Source organism: Paroedura picta, chromosome 1, assembly GCF_049243985.1.
Source record: "Paroedura picta isolate Pp20150507F chromosome 1, Ppicta_v3.0, whole genome shotgun sequence".
NCBI classification, from domain to species: domain Eukaryota; kingdom Metazoa; phylum Chordata; class Lepidosauria; order Squamata; family Gekkonidae; genus Paroedura; species Paroedura picta.
In genome coordinates, this window is record NC_135369.1 from 12762693 (window position 1) to 12773758 (window position 11066).

An 11066-nucleotide genomic window follows, 5' to 3' on the forward strand; every position below is an offset into this window, starting at 1 on the left:
CCTGTCCCAGGCTCGGAATTAGTACAGTCCTGGAAGGAATGTTCAAGCAATATTAGCAGAGTTGACTTGTGGTGCTCCAGTACTCTGCCTCCTGCCTTGCTGTGCAATTAGTCTGTTTAAGGGGCATTTTGTTCCAAGACCCATCCCAGCGCAGGTAGTCACAATTACAGACAGGATGGTCCCCCGAAAACCAGCGAGCTCCTTCCCAGCACGGACTGGGGCTCGAGAGAGAGTTTCTGGCTGCTGCCCCCTACAGGTGGAGGTGGGAAGGGCCCTCAAGCCGCCGCTGACTTGGGGGCTTTTGACCCAAGAGACATTTGGGGTGGGTCACCCTAACCCTGGACTTCCACAGCGGTCTCCATCTTAACACAAGGCAGGATTGACCCCGATAGAATCAGATATTTGAGGCCAGAGTCTGACCCCTCCGCTACCCTATTCTGGATCGGCAAAGCTGTCTTTGTCTGATTATTGTGAGTTCCAGTGAGGGCAGCAGGTTGAACCAGGGACCTTCCAGACGTCAAGCAGGAGCTCTGCTGTTGAGCTTCAAAGATGCACACCAAGCTGCACACCAACCCGTCGCCATTTAAATCGACAGCCAGCATGGTGTAGAGCAGGGGTAGTCAAACTGCGGCCCTCCAGATGTCCATGGACTACAATTCCCAGGAGCCCCCTGCCAGCATTCGCTGGCAGGGGGCTCCTGGGAATTGTAGTCCATGGACGTCTGGAGGGCTGCAGTTTGACTACCTCTGGTGTAGAGGTTAAAGAGTGGCAGACTCTAATCTGGTTTGAGAGAAGAGTTGGTTTTTATACCCCGCTTTTCCCTGCCCAAAGGAGTCTCAAAGCAGCTGCAGTTGCGTTCCCTTCCTCTCCCCACAACAGACCCCCTGTGAGGGAGGTGGAGCTGAGAGTGCTCTGAGATAATTGCTCTGTGAGAACAGCTCTAGCAGGACTGTGACTAGCCGAAGGGTGCCCAGCTGGCTTCGTGGAGCAGGAGTGACAAATCAAACCCAGTTCTCCAAAGCCTGCTACTCTTAATTACAACACCAAGCTATCTCTCCTCCATATGCAGCCAGCTGGGTGACCTTGGACTCAGGGGTGTTCTCACGCAGCAGTTCTCTCAGAGCTCTCGCAGCCCCCCTTGCCTCACAGGGTGTCTGTTGTGGGGAGAGGGAGGGAAGGCAACTGTAAGCCACTTCAAGAAACGTGAAGTCAGCTGGGCGCCCTTGGACCAGTCCCAGTTCTCTCTTGAGCTCTCTCAGCCTCCCCTCCCCCACAGGGTGCCTGTTGTAGGGAGAGGAAAGGAAAGCAATTGTAAGCCGCTTTGAGACTCCATCAGTAGTCAAAAATGGGATATTATAACCAACTATTCTTCTTCGGCGTCCAGCCTTCCTTCCTCCCGTGGGGTAACGGCCAATCTTAGATTGAGCAGGTGGTAGACCTCAGCAAACCAGCCCCTCCTCATTGCTTCCGGACACCCCCCCCCTGCCCTTATGCCCACGGTCTGTACCCCAGCATGTGTTCTCTTCCGCTCTCCCCTTCCTCTTTTCGCTCAGGCTGTGGCCACGGACAGGCCAGCGCCTCCCACGCGCCCGCTGCCTGCTGACCCTATTCCCAAAGCCGCGCAGGTAACGGGCACGCCCGTCGTGCTGTTTGGCGATGTGGGGAGGGGGAGGGGGCGCTTTGGCAACTCTTTCCAGAGGAGAAGAGAGGTGTGAGGGAGAGTCTCCAGGTGGACCTTGGAGATGCATAGCTTCTGACCACCGGATGCTGCCAAGGGACTCACGCCTCCTCCCTTCCCCCCGCAGCCCCCTGGCCAGGCCAAGCCCCCGCCTCCCCGGAAACCGCTCCCTTCCGACCCACCCCGGACAGAGCTGTCTGCCGTGCCGACATACGACCCTCAGGTCCTGATGCTGCCAGCCAGGTGAGTGGGAGGGGATGGGGTGAGGAAGCTTCGGGGGAACCCTGATGGTTACTTTTCTGTGTGACAAAAGTCCAGGGGGGTTGCATAGGGGCTGGCCTACTTCAGGAGGGGTGTGGCTTAATTACAGAGCCCCTGCTTTGCCTGCTGAAGTTTCCAGGTTCAGTCCCGGGCACCTCCGGCTGATGGGTCTTGGGCTGCCGCTTGTTTCACCCACCTAAAGACATAGGGCTCCTTGAACCCTGAGGAGTGGTGGGTTGGTGGCTCAGTGGCAGAACATCTGCTTGGCCTGCAGAAGGTCCCAGGTTCGGTCCCTGGCATCTCCAGCTCAGCAAATCCGGTAGATATGAAGCATCGTTCCTGGCCCCAGGGAAGCACGACTGGCCTCAACCAGGGCTAGGGCCTTTCTATTATTATTGTTGTTGTAGTTGTTGTATTTATTACACGCCTCTCCCCTTAGGCTAGAGGTGAGTCACAACAGAACCCCAATAAAAACCCCTATAAAATCCCATCCATAATACAACAACACAGGCCCTGACCTGGTGGAATGAGCTTCCGGGAGAGCTGCGGGCCCTTCCGGTGTTCCACAGGGCCTGCAAAACGGAGTTCTTCCACCAGGTCTATGATTGAGGCCAGTGGCTCTTTCCAGGGTGGCAGGATAAGCCGGCTTCATACATGCTTGTCGAGTGGAGGGCTGTGGCTCATTAGAAGAGCGTCTGCTTGGCCTGCATGAGGTCCCAGGTCCGATTGGCCCTCCAACTGTCAGTTCAGGGCCAATGGTTCCTGTTTCCTATCCCAGACTCGACCCACCCCTCTTAGCAAATTATTTATACCACTCCGAGAGCGGTTTACAGATTTCCAAGGAAGGGAAATCTGTGCAATCTTTGGGGGCTAGAAACAAGCAAATTTCTGGGTTATGTGTGTCTGTTCAAATTGTTGCTGTAGCATACGCCTGAAACTGCCCATCCAACTTAGTCTTGCCTACTCAGACCAGGAGCTGCTCTCCAGGGTCCCAGTGAGAGGTCTTTCCCCTCACCTCCTGCCTGTTGATGCTGGGGATTGAACCAGGGACCTTCTGCATGCCAAGCAGAGGCTCTTCCACTGAGCCACACCCCTCTCCATGGCTCTCCAGCACATCAGACTTGGTCCATCTAAATGGCTCTCCAGCACCTCAGGCTTGAAGGTCTTTCCCCTCACCTCCTGCTTGGTCCATCTAACTGGAGATGCCAGGGATTGAACCGGGGACCTTCTGCATGCCAAGCAGAGGCTCTTCCACTAAGCCACTCCCCTGTCCATGGCTCTCCAAGACTTCAGGCTTGAAGGTCTTTCCCCTTACCTCCTGCTTGGTCCAGCTAACTCAGGAGTAGCCAAACTGCAGCCCTCCAATCCTCATGGGAATTGTAGTCCATGGACATTTAGAGGGCTGCAGTTTGACTACCCCTGATCTAACTGGAGATGTTGGGGATTGAACCGGAGACCTTCTGCATGCCAAGCAGCGGCTCTTCCACTGCACCACAGTCTGTCCCAACTCACAGCCGAGGTGCTCAATTTGAATAGATCAAACGTGCCCGCAGATTTATCACAGCGTTTAAAGAAAGGGGCTGTGTTCCGGCCACGCAAACCGAGCGAGCTTTTCAGAACAAAAGAAGCAGAAAGCGAGACGCCGTCAATAAGTTCGCAGCGGATGAGACCGTCTGTCGGGTCAAAGCGGCAGGGTCGGAAGCGGCGGCAGGTTTTGCCTCAAAGAAACGCCACGCGGCCCAATTTATTCGGCTTTTTAAAACTCCAGCTGTTTGGCCTCAAATTGGCTCCCTGAGCGGCAGGAATAAAACCGACAGACGAGCGATCTCAAAATCCCCTACAAATCTGCTTCGGGGAGAGAGAGGATTGCCAGCTTCAGGAGCCAGCGAGCGTGGAGGAATGGTGGCCCCCTCCCTCTGATTGCCCCCACAAATTGAATACCCCAAGATTTGGGTGTTTTTTAACACCTGAAATGTAATCTAGGAAGCGCCGGAGGGATAATGGCAGGGCGCTCCACAGAAAAATCCTGGTCCTCTGTTGGCACGGCCCACCTAAGTCAACAAGAGCCTGCATGGGAGGGGTTGGAGCACCATGCCTAACCTGTGCGTTGGACCCTCGTCAGAAACCCTTGGCACGTCTCTGACAGGTACCGCCGTCAGCACCCAGCGTGGTACGAAACCCAGCCGTGCCGGCTGACGAGAGGCGAGGAGCCCGAACCGTCGAGCTAAATAGGCTTAAAATTATCTCTGTTTCGTCGGCCAATTATTTACATATAAATGTTGATGATTGACTGCGCCCTGCTAGGATCCTAGACGGAAAGGCACGCTTATGCATGCGCCACCAAGCAGCAGGAGCCCCCAGGAGCCGAGCGAAATAGTTTTTCTCCCCTGGATCTCTGCCGCGGTCAGTCACGTTACTTACCTGTCTGGTTCCTCTACAGCAGCTGACATGGGACAAATCTCATGGAGACGCTGGGCTGTTAAGGGTGACCTGGGAGGCATCCTTCCAAGGAGGGAGGCAACCAGGGCAGTATATAAATTGCATGAATGAATCATAGAATCATAGAATCACAGAATCATAGAGTTGGAAGGGGCCATACAGGCCATCTAGTACCACCCCCTGCTCAACGCAGGATCAGCCCAAAGCATCCTAAAGCATCCAAGAAAAGTGTGTCTCCAACCTTTGCTTGAAGACTGCCAGTGAGGGGGAGCTCACCACCTCCTTAGGCAGCCTATTCCACTGCTGAACTACTCTGACTGTGAAAATGTTTTCTTGATATCTAGCCTATATCGTTGTACTTGAAGTTTAAACCCATTACTGCGTGTCCTTTCCTCTGCAGCCAACGGGAACAGCATCCTGCCCTCCTCCAAGTGACAACCTTTCAAATACTTAAAGAGGGCTGTCATGTCCCCTCTCAACCTCCTTTTCTCCAGGCTGAACATTCCCAAGTCCCTCAACCTATCCTCATAGGGCTTGGTCCCTTGGCCCCAGATCATCTTCGTCGCTCTCCTCTGTACCCTTTCAGTTTTATCTACGTCCTTCTTGAAGTGAGGCCTCCAGAACTGCACACAGTACTCCAGGTGTGGTCTGACCTGTGCCGTATACAATGGGACTATGACATCTTGTGATTTTGATGTGAATGAGTGAATGAGTGAATGAATCCCACCATTCCCCAAGTCAAGACATTAGTTGGTCTGCTGACGTTGGGAGGGGCTGTGGCTCACTTAGCTGGGCACCCAGAAGGTCCCAAGTCCAGTTCCCGGCATCTCCAGTTGGAAAAGTCCAGGCTGTAGGCAATGGGATAGACCTCCCCCTGAGCTCCTGGAGAGCTGCATCTAGCCTCAGTAGGGGCTGGGGCTCAGTGGAAGAGCCTCTGCTTGGCATGGAGAAGGACCCCAGTTCGATCGCAGGCATCTCCAGTGAAAAAGGACCAGGCAGGAGGTGATGGGGAAGAGTGATGGGGAAGATGGGCATATAAGAAGCAACTCTTCTTCTCTTTCTCTCCCCACAATAGAAACCCTGTGAGGTAGGTGAGGCTGAGAGCGCTGTGACAGGACTGCTAGGTCGGAACAACTATAACAGGGCTGTGACTAGCCCAAGACACAAAACAATTTTGGCCTGAGCAATTGATGGCAGCCTCGTGAATTTCTCTTGCCGGATTTGAAGGAACTTTTCATTTTTACAGGAGGAAAGTAAGCATAGCCGAAAGCGCCAGCAGGTATTCCTCTAGCATGGATGTGCTTGGGAGGACATGGAATGTTCACAAACATCCCAACCTCAAATTGGAAGAGTGCGTAGTGGGGGGTGTTTTTACTTGGAGTTTTAAATGTAAAAAACCACAATCAAGTCGTTGAATAAAGAAGCCAAACAAGATACAATCTCAGGTCTTGCATAGCGTATTTAAAGAACAGCCTGACCATCCAGGATTGCTAACTTTATTTTTTAATAATGCATATCGGTATCTAGTCGTCCTTCTCTTCCAAAACCCAGAAGGCATTTTTCAGCTTAAGTGCAAAAATGGGCTTTTGTTCTCTGTCTTTTGAACCAGACTATTTTTGTGGGATTTGAACAATTTAGTAAATTGCCAGGTTTTGTTTGTCTACGTCTTGATAGTCAGTTTCTTAGAACTTTGCTTCCCACCTGTATTTTTTCCCATTGATCATTTCAGCAATAGAGGAAAAAAAGGATTTTGTTCCTTTTATTACTGTAATTCTGTAACGCAGTCCTTTAGGGGGCTGAACAGCACAGTTTTTCTTAGTGTCTTGAACGTCATCTATCGATTAGGGACACAAGTTATTTACAACCGTGTCTCGCCTGGTCTCACCGTAACTCGGAAGCTAAGCCGGGTCAGCTGTGGTTTGTACTTCGATGCGAAACCACCAGAGGAAATCCAGAGTCACCACACAGAGGCAGGCAGTGACAAACCACCTCTGCAGGTCTCTTGCCTTGAAAACGCCACTTGTTTACCAACTCAGGCTTCTGGCTTGGTTCAAGGGCAGCCCCCTGTGGCACATGTTACGGTAATCTAGTTCTGGATGCAAGGCCAGGAGTGTGGAAGTTCAATCTGGCAGAGAAGAAGCTTTGGGTTGGAGCCAGTGAAGCTGCAACATCTGTTGTTAGAAGATGACTAGGAGGTAATATGATGGCTATCACAAGTTGTCATAGTCCCATTGTATACGGCACTGGTCAGACCACACCTGGAGTTCTGTGTGCAGTTCTGGAGGCCTCACTTCAAGAAGGACGTAGATAAAATTGAAAGGGTACAGAGGAGAGCGCCGAGGATGATCTGGGGCCAAGGGACCAAGCCCTGTGAAAATAGGTTGAGGGACTTGGGAATGTTCTGCCTGGAGAAAAGGAGGTTGAGAGGGGACATGATAGCCCTCTTTAAGTATTTGAAAGGTTGTCACTTGGAGGAGGGCAGGATGCTGTTTCTGTTGGCTGCAGAGGAAAGGACGTGCAGTAATAGGTTTAAACTACAACGATATAGACTAGATATCAGGAAAAAAATTCTGACAGTCAGAGTAGTTCAGCAGTGGAATAGGCTGCCTAAGGAGGTGGTGAGTTCCCCTTCACTGGCAGTCTTCAGGCACTTTTCTTGGATGCTTTAGGATCCTTTGGGCTGATCCTGCGTTGAGCAGGGGGTTGGACTAGATGGCCTGTATGGCCCCTTCCAAATCTATGATTCTATCTTCAAGTACTTGAAGGGCTGTCACATAGAGGATGGAGCGGAGTTGTTTCCTATTACCCCAAAGGGTCGGACCAGAACTGGCGGGATGGAATTAATTCAAAAGGATTTTCGGCTAAGCATCCGGAAGAAGTTCCTGACCGTTAGAGCAGTTCCTCAGCTTTCGTGGGAGTTGGTGGGTTCTCCTTCTTTGGAAGTTTTTAAGCAGAGGCTAGAGAGTCATCTGACAGAAATGCTGATCCTGTGAATTTGGGCAGATTGTGAGTGGGTGGGCAGGAAGTGACGGTGTCCGTGCTTGGCTCTTATGGCCCTTTCTGGCATGCCCAGGGAAATGCCAATCACCAAATGTCTTCCAGACCAGACTGGCCAGGGATTCTGGTTTTATTTGGGGGGGAGGGAATCATCTGGATATGGAATTGGGGTCACTGTGGGAGGAGACATAGTTGTGAATTTCTTGCATTCTGCAGGGAGTTGGATTGGATGACTCCAGAGGACCCAAGTCTATGATCTCCTGGACCCCTCCCCACACACACACATTAAAATTGCTCCTTGACTGTAGTCTAGGTACAGGAGATCTGACAGCGACTCAACCAGGGACTGTTGATGCCGGCACTGTGGCTAACACCAACTTGAATTGCTGCTTCAATTTAATTTTAAATGCTAATTTTTTTAAAGAAATGTTAACTAATTATGAAATATTTTATGTTAAAATGATGCACACCATCCCGAGCTGGCTTGCTGAGAGGGCGGCATAGAAATGTAATGACTAAATCAAGAGAATTTATTTAAGACAGCACTGAGGCCGAATATAATTTACATGCATAGATTATTAATGACGTTTAAGAAAAATAAAAAGTATGAAAACAGTATAAATGCATTAGAGTTAGTTTTCAATAATGGAATCCCATTTTTGGCCGCTAATTCTCTGTGGGCGTGCTCTGTATGCAAAGGCACAAAATTTAGCAACCTGCCTGAAAGTCCTTTGCCACAGGAGGAACTTAAGTTTTCCTTTTTCTGAAGTAGCACCGGTCTTACCGAGAAAAGGGGAGAAAGATGACCTCTAGCTGTCATATGGAATGGACACCTGAATAACAGATGATCGACAGCTGTGATAGTCATACTGCAGCCCTCCAGATGTCCATGAACTACAATTCCCATGAGCCCCTGCCAGCATTTGCTTAATTCTCCAGAATTACAGGGAAATAAATGCATAAATAGGAGGGGGGCATAGCAGGGAATCACCACCCCTGCCCCCATCCCCAGTGGAGCCTTGGTGACCCTATTGATGAGGCCTTTTTTGGGGTGGGGATGCCTGGAGGACCCGTACACCCCTGTATTTTCCTTCCTCAGCCTGTGGCTCCATTTAAATAAATTTAAATAAATTTATTTAAATAAAGAAATTTCCCCTTCTTTCTATTCTGCCCTCTCTTTCTCCCTCTCTTCCCTCGGGTTTTCCGTCCTTTCTTTTTATTGTTCTTGTGTGGGTTTGTTTTGGTTGTTGTTTCTGTAAAACCACGTAGCATTTGTCTCCGCCTTCTGCGGCAGCCATTTTGAGGCAGCCCTTGCTGCAAATAAGCTCAGGGACTCCTGCTGTGAGCAGGGCACTGGTAAGAGGCCACCATAGATTAAGGTGTCTTGAGACAGAGGGATTGTACGTATGCAATTCTGAAGGAGCGAGCAAGTGAGAGAACTTGGTGAATTGAGGATCTGTGGGGCAGGAAGACTAAAGAGGGGGCAGAGCAGGGGTTCCCAGCCTTTTTGAGTTGGAGTTCTGATACAGAGCAGTGGGAACAACTGCAAAATGGCTGTTGGGGGAGGCAAAGCCAGCCACAAAACGGCTGCGTTCAGAAGCGGAGCGAGACACCCATAGGAAGCCCAAGTTCAGGGGAGAAGAGGGGAAATGGGAAACTGCACTGGGAAACTAGAGTGAGGGAACGTAAAGCCAACACTGGGTGAGTTTCATCTGCCCAACCAGTTGGGAACCCTGGCCCAGCTGATGGACACCAAGAAGGGTGTTAATGGGCACCGTGTGAATCTGTTTGGGGGCAATTGAGATGGCTGTTTCTTTGGGTTTTCATGATTTTATTGAGCCTCTTGTGACGCAGAGTGGTAAGGCAGCCGTCTGAAAGCTTTGCCCATGAGGCTGGGAGTTCAATCCCAGCAGCCGGCTCAAGGCTGACTCAGCTTTCCATCCTTCCGAGGTCGGTAAAATGAGTACCCAGCTTGCTGGGGGGTAAACGGTAATGACTGGGGAAGGCACTGGCAAACCACCCCGTATTGAGTCTGCCATGAAAACGCTAGAGGGCGTCACCCCAAGGGTCAGACATGACTCGGTGCTTGCACAGGGGATACCTTTACCTTTACCTTATATTATGATGTCGTTGCCCACCCCGAGCTCCACGGGAAGGGTGGGGTATAAAAATTTAATTAGATAATTTATTTTTTATTTTGGTGCCCATGGGCACCATGTTGCGACCTCTGTGGTAGGACACGGCGAGTCCAGATGTTGTGTCTCCTTCTCAGTTCTTTCGTTTTTTAGGTTTCTCTCGAGGCAAGGGAGACCCAGGCCATTCCCAGCACGTACACCTTCTTGGGTAACGCTGTCTCCTCTTTTCTTTGCTTCTCGCAGGCCGCCACCGCCACCTCCCCCCACGTCAGCTGGTCTCCCAGGACACGTCCAAGAAGCCTGAGCCAGCCCCCGCAGCCCTGAGGATGTGACTTGGCTTGGACTCGCCTGTCCCACTTCTGCCGGAACGGGCCGCGGGGCATGCTGGCATCAGCTCATCCTCGGTGCTTGCTCTCCTGGCTCTGGCGGAGGGCTCCAGAGAGGACCATTGGCCGCCTCGCCAAGGACTGAGGCCAGCCTTTCTGCAATGCCGAGGGAGTCATGCCGCAGACTCGGCCCAATTGCTGCTGTTTAACTGAGGGCCTCCACCCTGCTGTGGTCTCAGGAGCTGGGAGCGAGGAGCCGCGGGGAAGAGGGAAAAGTCTTTGCACTAGGAACAGGGAGGGGGGGCAAGAACCCTCGACAAAGCTCTGTGTGTGGGTGTGTGTGAGAGAGAGAGTGGATGTGTGCACTGGTGTGTGTCCTTAGGGAGTTCTGAGTGCGAGTTCCACGTCCGGTGTTCCCTGCACGCTTCAATCCTAAACAGGAGTTTGCCCTAAAGTCCAGGGCAGCTTTCTTCTTAATTATCTGCAGCCATTTCAATAAAAACAGACTGGATTACTCTTATCTTTTCAGTGTTTTGCACATGATTAGGGAAGCTCAGAAGAAGGGGGGGAGCCAAGTACAGCAGGAGCCTTTTTCTTGGGTGGGGGGGAGAGGACTGGAGACAGCAGAGAAGGGGTAATAAATCCAAGAGGCAAATCTTTGCAAAGAGAAGTTAGGACTCCTGGAGCTTCTGCTAAGAGATGTTAGGGCTTCCCCTGGGAACAAGTAAGCCTTTGAACTGATGCCCTGGCCAATCAGGGCTTTTCTATAGCATTGGAGATTCGGGAGCAAGTAAGTTCGGGACAAGCAGACAGCTGCACTCTTTCTCATGCCGATTTTTCAAATATCAAGGGTTATATCCACTCCAGGATATCACGGGGGAAAGGTAAGGTCAATCCGGATCAATCATGCTCGTTGCAGAGGAAAAATTTTAATCGCCCAATGTCACAATGGAAATCGCTTTCAGTGGAGACAGCAGGAACCGAATCGACCTGGGATTGGAATAAAAGCTCCATGCAGATTCAGCCCATCTTTCTTCCCATACACACACCCTCTTCCTGCCCCTGGGCCTGACATCACAGAACTGAACTGGAAAAAGATCAATAAGCAGTCAGCTTCACCCGTCTAGTATCTGCCTGACTGCTGGGGAGCACATTCAGGAGTTCCCTGCACTCCACCCCAGCGTCATGCAGCCAGCTGGGTAATGTCCCCAAAGGGCGTGACCAATACAC

General features: G+C 51.3%; 1 protein-coding gene across 7 annotated transcripts in view; it reads left to right on the forward strand.

Moving 5' to 3' along the window:
• Positions 1-10356, forward strand: part of ADAM15 (ADAM metallopeptidase domain 15) — a 74109-nt gene extending 63753 nt beyond the window's left edge. For 3 of the 7 annotated variants that reach the window (XM_077322106.1, XM_077322115.1, XM_077322125.1), the window contains 2 exons: positions 1806-1921; positions 9754-10356. In XM_077322106.1, the coding sequence (XP_077178221.1) occupies positions 1806-1921; positions 9754-9814 (177 nt within the window). In that variant the 3' untranslated portion in view covers positions 9815-10356. Of the gene's footprint in view, positions 1-1553; positions 1626-1805; positions 1922-9753 lie in introns of all 7 variants that reach the window. The other 4 variants (XM_077322087.1, XM_077322096.1, XM_077322135.1 and 1 more) reach the window with 2 other exon arrangements.
• Positions 10357-11066: the final 710 nt, after the last annotated feature.